Source organism: Psammomys obesus, unplaced genomic scaffold, assembly GCF_907164565.1.
Source record: "Psammomys obesus unplaced genomic scaffold, mPsaObe1.curated_primary_1811, whole genome shotgun sequence".
NCBI lineage: Eukaryota > Metazoa > Chordata > Mammalia > Rodentia > Muridae > Psammomys > Psammomys obesus.
Window position 1 is genome coordinate 5,951,143 of NW_026585626.1, and position 13,167 is coordinate 5,964,309.

A 13,167-nucleotide genomic window follows, 5' to 3' on the forward strand; every position below is an offset into this window, starting at 1 on the left:
AATGACTCCATACTATTTTCTGCTGTTGGTGAATTAACATTTGTGTAACAAGCATGCACAGACCCTGACTACTTTCATGTTGGGACCTAGTTAAACTATCACCCAGAGGCAGTATCTCCAACCCACAGTCGCAAGCATTCTCTCTACCAGGGTCTAATCTAGTATCATTAATACAGAGGCGGACAAGGCACCTCCAACAGGCGCATTCGGTGTCAGAATGCACCATTTAGAGCTCGTCCTGCAGGCGTGGTTATTAAGATCCCGCAGGCTGAGGGCAAAGGCTACACGTACTGGAAATCTTTTGAGTGAAGGTGAACGTCTCTACGTGCCCTTCCACAGCATTTTCCAAATGATGCTTTTCTTCCTGGAGGGCCATCCCAATCAAATGCAGCACCTGAAGCAAAAATTCTCATGTTCAGAAAATAAAAATTGAAAACCAAAATACAAGCATATATTTAAAAAGAATAAAAATTTTATCATTGAAAAATGACAAACAGGAAAGTAAACATGATAAAAACAAATTCCAACTGTTTATTCAGTTAAAGGGGTCAGGAAAAACAAAATTTCCCTTTCAGCTAGGAAGAGACTCCAAGTGTGAATTCTTAGGTTCTCTGGAGCAACCGCTTCGAAAAGCAATGGTATGCATATGCGTAATTTCCAGCTTTGACTCATACCTTAAAATCTTAACTAGGTGATCAAATTCAAGACCTGAGCCGTCTAACACACACTTAACCTTCCTGATAATATCTAGTTCCCATCTCCAAGGAGTCAATTTTCTTTCCAAAATATTCTCATGTACTTTAATTTTGTGTGTCTGAGTGTCTGACCTCCTGCACGCCTGGTGCTTGCTTGAGGAGGCCAGGGTCTTCTCAGAGCAGTCAGGGCTCTTAAGCAGTGAGCCATCCCTCCAGCTCCTCTAAGGACTGACTCTTAACCACGTGAATCTTGAATGACATAGTTTATTGTATGATGATTGTTTTCCCAGTATCTCATAAACTATTCCTTTCCACATGTCTGAGAACCAGAGCACACTGAGCCGACTGCTATGTATTCTCACTCCTCTTGTCTTGTTTCCAAGGTTTGCAGGGGAAGGGTGTGACATACGCTACCTTTCCCTCCATGCAGTGCACCAGGCTGCCAAGGGCTTGCAAGGACTAGAGAGGCCTGAGTGACAGATGTGTACCTAGGATGAACAGTTCATTCTTGCTGTCACTCCCTGTGCATATTTTCTCACATAACAGTGGCAGCCTCCAGGGCACCACAGCTGCGGGTGCGGACATCTCAGAGACATGCTTATCATCAAAGGTTTAAGTACACACACATGCCTTAGCCAAACGTGCTGAGACAGTCCAAGAATGGTAACTGTTAGGGGGAGGCTTGCCTTCACCTGAATTCTTGGCTTTACTGCTTTCACACTATATTCTTCCAGGAAATCTTTCAGAGACTTTGCCATCATCTTTAGCCTAAAAACAGACAGCTCCCCCTAGAGTTCCAAGGTTATCGGTACTGGAGGTACAGGGCCTGGTGGAGAGCATGGCACTGAGTGGGCACTCTATTGCCTGAGTAATAATATGCCACCAGTAAAGAAGAGGAAGCTAGGAGAACCCTGAGGAGATACAGCTTCCCCCGATTCAATGGATAAGCAGCAGCTGCTCATGGAGCATATTCGGATCTGATAACCGAAGAGTGACAGGAAAACTGCACATAAAACTGGCTCTACATGGCCCCCTTTTAGTTACAGGAACCTAAGTATCCATGTCTTAATTTGTTTAACCATAAAATATGAACACAGATGAGCTAAAAGGGTTTTTTTGTTGTTTTATTTTGTATTTGAAACAGGGTTTCTCTGTGTAGCCTTGGTTGCCCTGGACTCAACTTTGTAGACCAGGCTGGCCTTGAACTCACAGAGATCTGCCTGCCTCAGCCTCCCCGAGCACCACTGCACCTGGTGGCTAAAACCTCTTTAAACATGTGTGAAGGCTTCTACATCCTCTCCTGTCAGTATCTCCGACTATGCAAAGGCTGAGACAGGCTGGCTAGTGGCAAGCCAGGGAACCATAACCATTTGGCATAACAATACCAGGCAGGCACATGCTTCATCATCACAGACAAAAGGAGAGGTAATAAAGTATCACAGGGTCCTAGTTTTTCTGTCTACTGAGACTGACTTTTTTACAACCACCAAACTCACACACACAAACCTACCCTTTGCAGCATAGACTCCGACCAGGCAGATCCATGATGTTCTACAGCCCACTGCAGTATTGTTCCCATGATGAATAACATGACATCACACTGCAAAATGTTGACCAGACTTGCAAATAAAGGGCAGAACGGTGGCAAAGCCGGAGGAGGAAGTGCTGGGAATAAAGCAGAACAGGTTTAAAGGAATCATCCCTCTCTATGTAGAGGGCTCCTCTAGAACTCACTAAGTAGACCAGGCTGGCCTTGAACTCAGAGATTCCCCCTGCCTCTACCTAATCTATGTGGGATTATAGGAATGAGCCACCACATCTGCCTTGTTAGGAAATTTTGATGGTCACTAAAGGACTTTTATTAGCACATCTTTCATCTGTATTTTACATTCTCAAGGTCAGCCAGATGCACGAGAACAGCTGTATAGTAAAACAAAACAACCCCAGCTATACACACATCAAGAGCCTCCCTATCCCCACAGTGTCTCAGCTCTCTATAAAACCACTGACCCACAGTGACTCGGTACAGATTCCCCTCTCTCGCAGTGAATACGTGGTGTGTGTGGAGGCCGGAGGTTGATATTGGGTGTCTTCCTTGATTACTCGTGAAGCTTTTCTGTATCAAGGCGGGCCCTATCGATGAATGGCTGGTCTCGCTGCTTTGCTCTGGGGCATCAGTGTCTTTGCCAGCCTCCTCCTTGCTGACAGGTGGGGGCCACTACACCCACCCAGCATTTATGTCTTCTGGGGATCTGACCTCTTTATGCTTGTGCAGGAAGTGCTACCTGCTGAGCCATCTCCCCAGCCCACTGTGTCACATGCTATGCTTTGGTGGGCTGAAAGACTGTTCAAACTGAATATGAGGAGTGGAGAAGTACTGCAACATGTAAAGGCATATATTGGATAAGAAAGGCCAATTTGGAGCCATTTCCAGATGCCTGGGGAGGGAGAAGCATCTTCCAGTACTACTGTATTCCTTATTCCTCCGACCAGGAAGGAGAATGCCACACAAAAAGCTTATACTTAAGTCTGCCAACCCCCCCCCCCAGGATAATTATCATGCCCAACAGAAAACAATGTTTTGTCAGTAAGAGACTGATGCAGGCTTTTAGAAAGAAGATTAAAATACCTGTATCTTCCCTATTTTGTCTTTTCAATTTCCGTTGAGCTTCCTCTGCCTAATGAAAGACAAAGTAAAATGGACAAGAATTACAATACATAATGACTTAGTGATGTGAGTTTGCCTTCAATTATTAGCACCTGTTTTTACCTCTCTCCCACCCTGATTTACAGACAGGGACCCACACAGTCCAGGTTGGCCTCGAACTGACCCTTCTGCCTACTTTCCAGGCATGAGCCAATGCGTGTGGCTTGGGTAGAAGATTTCTACCACCTGAATGTTTAGTCTTCCCCACCATATCATATAGCAAGGTTAATCCCTTTTGTCAATTAAGAGAATCCTCAAATGTGTTCTTCAATACTTCAAGAGGCAGAAAAAGCAGGTACAAAATGGAAATGTAAGGTTTGAATGCTAAGAAATATATCAAAACAAAATAAAAACTTTACAATAGTTTTTAATTTTAATACCATTTATTGGAAAAGTACATTAAAAGATTGCAAAATACAAGTCTCTGAAATTACAAGGAAAATGGCACAAAGGCCAAAGCCCGTATCAAATGCACCACACTGAGTGTGTCTCAGACGAATGCCTGGTCATGGCACCAGCTGAAATGACCCGGAATGGCCAGAGTGGTGGCTGTCCAGCGTGTGCTAGGTCATGGGCCTGATTCCAGAAAAACAAATACGCAAATAAGGTCATGTGTCTGTGTGCACGTGACTGTATTCATCTACACACGGACACTGTGGTGCAGGACCTGCTATGTTACACAGGTCTGCTGTGTTATCTGTGTCTTCTGGGCCCTCTTTTCAGTGTGTGAAAGCTTGCTCTTATACGGAAAACACATTTAGCACATCCCATTGCACCGAGCTCCACCTACCTTGGATTGCTCTGCCCTGGAGAAGTGATAGAAATACAGATTGAACTCTTTGGTACACTCTGGCTTCAGCTCGTACATGCCTCGTCCTGTCAGCCCTGGCTTCCTGTGAGGGAAGGATATGATTAGCTCAGTCACACGTACCGCGGAGCCTTAGAAGTTTGAGGAAGACATGAGCTCCCACATCACTTTTTTAGGGTGTCCAGCTAACTGTCCTGTGGGCTGATGTGCTACTACACATCCAAAGCCCTCGCTGGAGCCACCCTAGCCAGCTCCTCCACTGTGAACTAGTCCTAACTATGCATATGAATGAGATGAAGACGCAGCTCAAAAGCCCAACAGAACAGGTTTCAAAACGGCAGCATTTCTAAGCCTCTGAACACGACGACACATGGAATTAACTTTCCTATTTTAATATGCAATATATTCTAAAAATACTTTTATAGGACAAATTCCAGAGGTCAGACAATACTGCGAAATATTTTAAAACACCTGGGAATTGACATTATACAGTTAAAAATCAAGCAACAGGGAGAAAGTATTACCATATAGTTAATATATTGAGAATCAGTATTTTTAATATATAAAAAAACTTAGAATAGGATGGGAATGAATGGCAGGGAAGAAAATTACACAAAGGTGTCACGATCTACAACGGTTAATAAACACATGACAGGACACTCTACCTCCCTGGCTGCAGAGTGTAAACTCAAGTAAGGCAACACGCCCACCCATTTACCACGCAGAATTACAAAACAGCTCACAGGCTCGGGCTCTAAGAAGCTCGGTGGCAGAGGGTTCCTAGGTCCCGAGTTCAATCTATAGCAACAACATCCCCTCCCTCACACACCGAAAAGGCGCGCACATTCAAGTTCGGACAAAGTGCAGGGACTGGCGGGAGTGTGAACTCATGCACCACCGGGAAGGCAACTTGGGGGTGTTCTATAAACTGTGCCTTCCTTTGGATCTAGCAGCTCCTCAAAGAAACATTCTGCTAGTCAAGAGAAAGAGGCCCGTGATCCCAATACCTGCTATTGACACTAGAAAACATCTGGACATGAACCGTCTACCAGCAGAGAGGAGGGAAATACGCACAGTGCGTTATGATGAAGCAGCAGAAGGAACGAGGTGGCTCCATGTGCTGACAAGGCACACTAAACACAAAATCAAACAAAACCTCACCGCACCCCATTACGTTACACTTAAAAGAGCAACAGGGGAGGTGATGGAACTCAGGGTAGAATGCCTGCAAGCATGAAGCCCTGAATTACAAATAATAAACACAAACCAAACCCATTTTTGTTTGAAGTCTGTACCTTCCCACATTCAGATGAAATATTCTTCAAATAAAGACAAACTCAGCTGGATAGCCGGGTGATGGTGTATCTTCCCTATAAAAGCATGCCGCTTCTTTAATGTACATGTGCTATCTTTAGAACCAATGAAGACACTACAGCTAGAATGTGGAGCAAGAAAAAGCAGGATGAAAGTCACCCAGGGGCTGGAGATAGCTTAGCTGTTAAGAGCACTTGCTGTTCTTCCAGAAGACAGTTCCCAACACCCTCATCAGTCATGACTGCTTATAACTCTAGCTCCAAGGAATCCCATGCACATAGACACGCACACAGCACACATGCAAGTGCACACATGAAACACACACACACTTTTATCAAAAGAAACACATTAGGAAAAATGATTATGGAGACTGGACAGATGGCTTAGTGGAAAAAGGCACTTGCCACCAAGCCTGGTGGCCTGAGTTCTATCCCTGGAACACCTATCAGAGAAGAGAGCTGACTTCCTCAAGTTGTCCTTTGGCTTCTGTAGTTATGCTGCAGTGAGTGCAGGTGCACACAAAAGAAATTGTTTCAAAAAGTAAAACTTCAGAGAACATGACATCAACTCACTTGAAATGGGCAACGGCTTCAATGACGCTCTCCATGCCAGTCTCCTTGTTCTCCTAAAGCGGTAAAAAACAAGCATGCTCAGTGGCCTGGACAGGGACTTTGTCTAGGACCCTACAGTAACCCTGTAATAGAATGCTGCTACCCACTGAGTTTACAGACTGAAGACTGCACAGCCAGCAGCAGGCCAGGGCTGAGCAGAGTGGGGAGGGCCTCTAGCAGGACCTTGCTCAAAGCCAGGGGGTCCAGGAGGCACCCCTCACAACACCATCTGAGACAGCTCAGGCACTTGCCCCACTGAACCCTGAGTGTCAACCAAAGGTGTCACAATGACATGACTAAAAGGTCAACCAAATTAATCACGACCTGGAACTGCAGAGCCCTGGGCCGCGTAAAAAAGTTCCAAGGGTTTGATCTATTTCCGTTCTGGCTAAATATGTTGACGGAGGGCTGAAGAGACAGCAGCAGTTAAGAGCATTTGTTGCTCTTCCAGGGGACCTGAGCTTAATTCCCAGAACCCACACTGGGCCATTCACAACCATCTCCAGGGCATCCAATACCCTCTTCTGGCTCTTTGGGCACCTGCAGTAACAGGTGGGCACACCCATGCGTACACAGAAGTTAAGACAAAGACTGAAGCAACTGAACAAACAAACATACTGAAGAGCCTTAGTGAAACATGGAGGCATTTTCAGCAGCAGGAGCTGAATTTCTGAAAAGGCCCACAGTTAAAATTACATGTCTGGAAGACAAGTGGCCTTGAGAGGAAAAACTGTTACAACTCAACCTATGAATTCCTTGTTAATCACCTCAATGAGATAACAGCTCACTGCTTTAAAAAAATAAAAATAAAAATAAAGACTCTCCCATCACACAGTGGTGGCCACAGGCCTTTAATCCCAGTCCTGGAGAGGCAGAGGCAGGTCAATCTCTGAGGCCAGCCACGCCTACAGAGCAAATTCCAGGACAGTCAGGGCTATACAGAGAAACCCTCTTGAAAAACCAAAACCAAACCAAACAAACAAACAAAAGCCTGTTTTGGTGACCGAGAAGGGAAAAGCTCTGAATGCGTGTCTAGTCAATCCAAGTGAGTAGGCTTTTGCTCCTCAGGGTGTGTACGCCCCTGGCATGTTCAAAGACTCTAACACCTTACTCAGTGGACAAAAACTTGGCTCTAAGCGCTGTGCTCTTCAGTGTTCTCTCTAGTCCCACTCTGCTTTCTAGCCAAAGTTGGCAGCATTTTCCTTTTCCAGTTACTCATGGTGACCTCCTGAGTGGGATTACCGCATCTTAGGACGGCAGCTTGTGCACATGAGGGAAAGAAAGCGCAGAGGTCTCCCTTGCACACTAGTGGGGAGAGTGGGAAGCTGACTAGTTCCTCGTAAAAATGAGGCACTTACGTCTTCGGGAAGAGACTTCACCAGCTCGCTGTGGGCCATGGGCTTGATGCTCAGCTGATGGATGATCTCCCGCTTGATTTCATCTGTGGCACCCACCTGTCCAACCCCAGGGCTGAATCTTTCTCCTGTCCAAAAGGAAAGACAGACGCACACATTTTACAGACCATGATACTTGTGTGATACAGACTTCTATTTCCTTCAACAGAACATATCCCCACCTGGGTCACTGCTGTGGGAAAACAATGGCTGGTTTGGCAGGGGCAAAGGCAGAGCAATTCACTCTTGGCACACTTGAGATTAGTGGCTGCTTTGGAGAAGGATCAGAAGGGCCATGAGATCAGCAGAAGTCAAGGCTTTCCCCCTGTCCTCCTCTGGTCCAAGGAGGGAGCCTTCCTCTCCACTTCTGTCTAGGGACAGGCCAGGTCTCACCTTGGGACCCTCTTCACTAGTATCCCTCCTATCAGTTGGATTTGATACCTCATGGCTACAAAAGGTCTGAAACAGCAGGGCGAATGACAGCACAGAAAGGATGAAAGTCCTGGGAAACATGGGCAGGGACTGGAGGCTTAGGTAATAAACAGAAATCTATGAGCCACTGGTCTCCATTAGCCTGCAATTACCATCTCTGGAGTCAAGACGACATTTATACCAAGAGCCACAGTGCAAGAAACAAAAGGGAAGATTTAAGTACCAGCAACTCTCTGCTCACTATCTGGGTTCTAGACTGTGCCAGCCTCCACTGCCCTCCCCCTGATAGTCTTTCAGTTTATTCTGCTGCAGCCATTATTGCATCCTTTCCTCTTTCCAAAGGGGAGGGAAATGGCGGGTGTGTGCCTCCATGATCCCTTCTCCTAAAACCAGGGACCCTCTCATGACTAACCAGCAAGCTCAGAAACTCTCCACAGTCTGTCATTCACAGACACTCGAGACGGTGTGAACTCACCAACGAGCATGATGATGAGGTACAACATCTCTTCTATTAGTGTGTTGTTTTGCTGAATGACGTCCTGCAGACGGAGGGGGATGTTATAGATGAGAACTTGGGCACTGCCGTCTCTCAACAGACATCCAAACAGGACAGGCCTCTTCGGCACGTGGGCTTGTGCCACAGGCTCTTACCTTGTGGGTGACCTCAGAACTGAATCTCTTCCCATAGTCAGGTGTGCTGAAGATCTGATAGAGTTCGAAGCGGCTGAGCATGATCATCAGGAAGTGGTTTGGATCCATCATGGAGACACCTGTCTTTTTTTTGTTGTTGTTGTTTCGTTTGTTTGAGAGAAAGGAGAAGAGGAAGGTCAGAAGGGACACTCACTTTCCTGAGATGTTTAGTCCACACAAGAGGAGACATACACCTGCTGAGCCAGACCCTAGATGGTGTGGACAGGAATCTAAGCTGGTCAAACAATCCACACAACGCGCCCCTAAAACCTAAACCCAGAGGAGACCCGCACGGGCTGCTCCAGCTCCGTTCCTGCCTGAAGTTCATAGAAGAACACGTCTTTGAATTTCACGGTAGTTCCTATCAGTGCTCACTGCCTGCTAGGAACTGAGAGATGTCAGTTAAGTTTGCAGTGTGTAAATACACATACTACTACTGAGCTCTTCCACCCTCTCCTCTTGTGGCAAGCACTCCAATATATAAAACGACAGCTTTCACATTAGTTTTAATTTTCTTTTAATGCCATTTAAAAAATTCTAAACCAAACTGGATCTCAATAGCTGTGAACTGAATTACTGCTGTTGCAGTTGCCATTATTAGCCCTTTTGAGACAAGGCCTCAGTGTATAATCAGCTGCCCTCGAACACACAGATTTGCCTATCTGGGCCTCCAAAGTGCTGGGATTAAAGGTGTGTGCCACCAAGCCAGTCTATTTTGTTTTTTAAGATTTTATGTTTATGTGTGCCTGTGTCTGCCATACCGTGCTGTGCCTACAGAGACCAGAAAAGCATCAGATCCCTGGGAGCTGGGATTTCAGGTGGCTGTGAGGTGCCTGATGTGGGTGCTGGGAAAAGAAGTCTGGTTCTTGGAAGAGCAGCAAAAGCTCTAAGCACTGAGCTCTCTCTAGCCAGGGTTTCTGATCTGAGCAGCTGGTCGACTGCCCAAGGTGGTGCGCTCAGTGGGCAGGAGACTAGAACAAAGCAACCGTATCTGCCACCCTAAATTTGACCCTGCTCTGGAGACCAGGTGGAAGCATTGTGCAGGTTGTTGGCCTTGAGTAGGGAGTGTCAGTGGACAGGGAGGCAGGAGTCAGAGATGTTGGATGAGTGTTCCATGATTGACTCAGTGAAACAAGACCCACACTTGCCATGGCCCTGATGTCGGGGCTTTTAATCCATTACCTGAAGCATCACTATGTCCTTGTCGAACATCTCACGCCTGCATTTCACATTGTGGTAGTAATAGATCTAGAAACAATAATTACTTATATTAGGAGAACAAACTTTGATGGGCACGGCTTCCTGATCATTCCGCTACTTCAAGGGAAAGTATCTAGGTTTGTATAAACACAGTGTGTGCCTTTCTGCATATGGATCTGTTGTGGTTTCTTAGCACTATCATAGCACAAATAAACCAAGTAGACATTTCCAATGATGACCACTACAGATTCCAGCCAGTTTTCTGGGTAGTCAGTTTCTGGCAAGTTTAGGACTGCTAATACTAGGGATGAGGGGAGCAGGGACAGTTGAGATGGTAAAGCTCTTGCTGTGGCGTCTCATGACCTGGGTTGATCCCTGTAACTCACGTAAAGACGGGAAGGAAAACGATTACACAAAGTTACACAGTGACCTGCGCAGATGCTACCCCATCACCTCTCTCTTTTTCTCTCTCACAAACACTACACTCAACCCTACAGTCAAATAAAAAAGATTTCTACCTCGATACACTCCTACTTTAATTTAGAGACAGGGTCTCACTATATAGACCTGGCTAACCTGGACTCTAACCTGGAACTCACTGTACAGATAGATCAGGCTAACCTTAAATTCACAGCTCCCCCTGCCTCTGTCTTCTAAAAACTTGAAAGGCACGAGCCTATCACACCTCTTTCCCGTCTGCCTTTATTTGCATGTGTGTGAGGGCACACAGCATGGTGGTCAGAGGACAATTTGCAGGAGCCGGTTCTCTTCTTTTACCACATGAGGTTAGTTTTCCTATCGGCTTTACACGGGCCAAAGAGGAAGAGATGTCTCCAGGGGACTGGCCTACAGGTAAGCCTGTGGGGTCTTCTCTTGCTTTAGACTGATGTGGGAGGGGCCAGCTGCTTCGAGCAGTGGCGCATTGGGCAAGTGGCCTTGGGCTGTTTGAAAAGAAGCTAAGCAGTTCCTCCATGGTCTCTGCCTCAGCTCCTGCCCTGCCCTACCGTGACCTGTAAGCTGTAGGACGCAGTAACACTACCGCAAAGCTGCTTTCAGTCACGGTGTTTAGCAAACTAGGCCAGTGTGGATGCCACGGACTGAACTCAGGTTCTCTGGTTTGCCTGCGTGCCCTCACCAACTGAGCCAGCTCTCTGGCGCACACACCCAGGGTTTAACCTAATTTAAGTAAAACAAGTTTTAGTTTTTACCATCCAACTTTGTTAAAGATTGTTTCAAGCAAAGACTAAGACCACTGGTACTCATTCCCACTTTCCCTGATGAAATATAAAATAAGAGATCTAAGAAACCTTGGCTCACTGGGCATTTAATTTTTCGAACAATTTAACACAGATACTAAACCTTTTTTTAAAAAAAGATTTATTTGTGTATGTATCTGCCTTTGCCACAAGTGTGTGGATACCTCACGGGCCAAAAGAAGGTCTCCGATCCCTTGGGGCTGAAGTTACAGGAGGTGGTGAATCACCTGACACGGGTGATTCATGGGTGCTGGGAATTGAACCAGGGTCCTCTGCAAGAGCAGCCAGCACTTTTAACTCTAGATTCCAGATTTGAAACTTACAAAAACTAAGTCCATTTAAAACTGTAAAAGGTTTCTCATAAAAGCTAATGAATGGAATAAAAACATCAGAGAATTAAGAAAACAAACAAAATCCACTCACCTGGTTTACTAGAGAGAAGCCATTTCTTCTCCACATCCCAGCATGCACTTGAGCACATAAGACAAGACATCTAAGGGGATGCTCTATCAACATGGGTGGGCTCAGTTCACTCTGCGTTTTTGGAAAAAAAAAAAAAAAACAAAAAAACACTTGTTAAAATTTGCATAAGGAAAGGTGGTTGACAGAAAAGCTTACAAAATAATGTACTAAGTCTGCTTTAAGATGTATTTGTGTGACAGTTAATTTTGTGTCAATTTAGCTAGGTTATAGTCAGCCCCGTCTGTGTATGAGTAATATCTTAGTAATGTTTGAAAATGGCAATTTATCCTCTCTAAAGATGGTGGCTTCATCAACCCAGATAGAGGCTGTATGAAAGTGAGGTTTCTCATGCGTGGGGCACACATGTGTCACGTGTGTGGAGGTTAGAGGAACACCTCAGGTATCAGTTCTTGTCTCCTGCCCTGGTTAAGGCAGGCTCTTATGGCTGCTGTGACCTTGAACGTCCCTGGATGTCTTTGTCAGGGGTCCGAACACAGCTCTTCCTGGTTCTGCTGCCCAAACCCTGGCCCTCACATTTGCACAGCATTTACCTTCTGAGCCACTACCCAGCCCCAAAGCATGCTCTCTGAAGAAGGAATTATGCCTTCATGACGGTCAATGTCAACTGTCCTCTGGGCTCTCCAGTGGGCCAGAATGCTCTACAGACTCATTTCCAACTCTGGAAATGCACGAGGCAAGACCTTGAAATAATTCCTTAATCCTGCCTCCACCCCCGTGCACACACACAAACCCGACATCCCCCCCACCCGGCCACCCACAGACTGTTTCTCTGCAGAACCTAAACTAATTAAAGTTTGTTTTGGTTTGGTTTCACACACCACAAAAACAATGATAGATGCTCTTTTTAATGTCAAAGCCACTTACTAGAGGTAGGAGCTCTGGAAATTTATATGCCACTTCACTTTTGCTTAATAATACATGCAAACCTGCACGGGAAAACAAACAAAAACGTTTTTCTATAGGTAAAACTAATGCTCACGTGACTCAAGGATCACTCAACTTTACTATTTAACCTTTGAAAGAATGTTTGGGCATGTACTGAATTACAAATTGAGTTATAAAATGAACTGCATCTATAAACAAAGCGACATCAGAGGCAGTTAGAACTCCTCTTCCTCAATACTGCTGACATTTTAGAAGTTAATGCTGGATGTCCAGACACAGCCGAAACAGCCTGACAGCAACCAAACCAGCGCACACTCATCAGCCAGTGTGCTGTGATCTCCCGGGCCATGGGCTTCACCACTGCTAGAAGCTGAGATCTTTCCAGCCACTGAACAGAGAAACTGGCCCTGGACTCATTGTCTATGCTGACCCTGACCTCAGAATTAAGTTCCCCAAGTTCCAGTTTAGAGTCAAAGCCAATTTGCTTCCTATCCACGAGAAGCGCATTTTAGCTCAACCTTAGACCACTCCAAAGGCTATTTAGGTCATTCCCCTGACATAGAGCGCTTATCAGTATCTCTTGGCCCCTGTTCCGGCCTGAGAGGCTTCCTTCACTGCTGGCCATTTCTAGGAAGCTGTTAAGACTTACTGCTGACGCGCCAGCAGCACCCTTCACCTTGTCTGTGAACTAT

At 45.8% G+C, this 13,167-nt stretch overlaps 1 protein-coding gene across 2 annotated transcripts in view; it reads right to left on the reverse strand.

Moving 5' to 3' along the window:
- The window catches only part of Ubr2 (ubiquitin protein ligase E3 component n-recognin 2), an 81,752-nt gene that overhangs the window by 26,233 nt on the left and 42,352 nt on the right, over window positions 1-13,167 (reverse strand). For both annotated transcript variants that reach the window (XM_055613228.1, XM_055613222.1), the window contains exons 16-26: window positions 12,455-12,516; window positions 11,531-11,641; window positions 9,834-9,899; window positions 8,613-8,735; window positions 8,437-8,500; window positions 7,494-7,618; window positions 6,097-6,149; window positions 4,193-4,295; window positions 3,325-3,373; window positions 2,206-2,360; window positions 292-394 (exon numbers count right to left, since the gene is read on the reverse strand). In XM_055613228.1, the coding sequence (XP_055469203.1) occupies window positions 292-394; window positions 2,206-2,360; window positions 3,325-3,373; window positions 4,193-4,295; window positions 6,097-6,149; window positions 7,494-7,618; window positions 8,437-8,500; window positions 8,613-8,735; window positions 9,834-9,899; window positions 11,531-11,641; window positions 12,455-12,516 (1,014 nt within the window). The remainder of the gene's footprint in view (window positions 1-291; window positions 395-2,205; window positions 2,361-3,324; window positions 3,374-4,192; window positions 4,296-6,096; window positions 6,150-7,493; window positions 7,619-8,436; window positions 8,501-8,612; window positions 8,736-9,833; window positions 9,900-11,530; window positions 11,642-12,454; window positions 12,517-13,167) is intronic.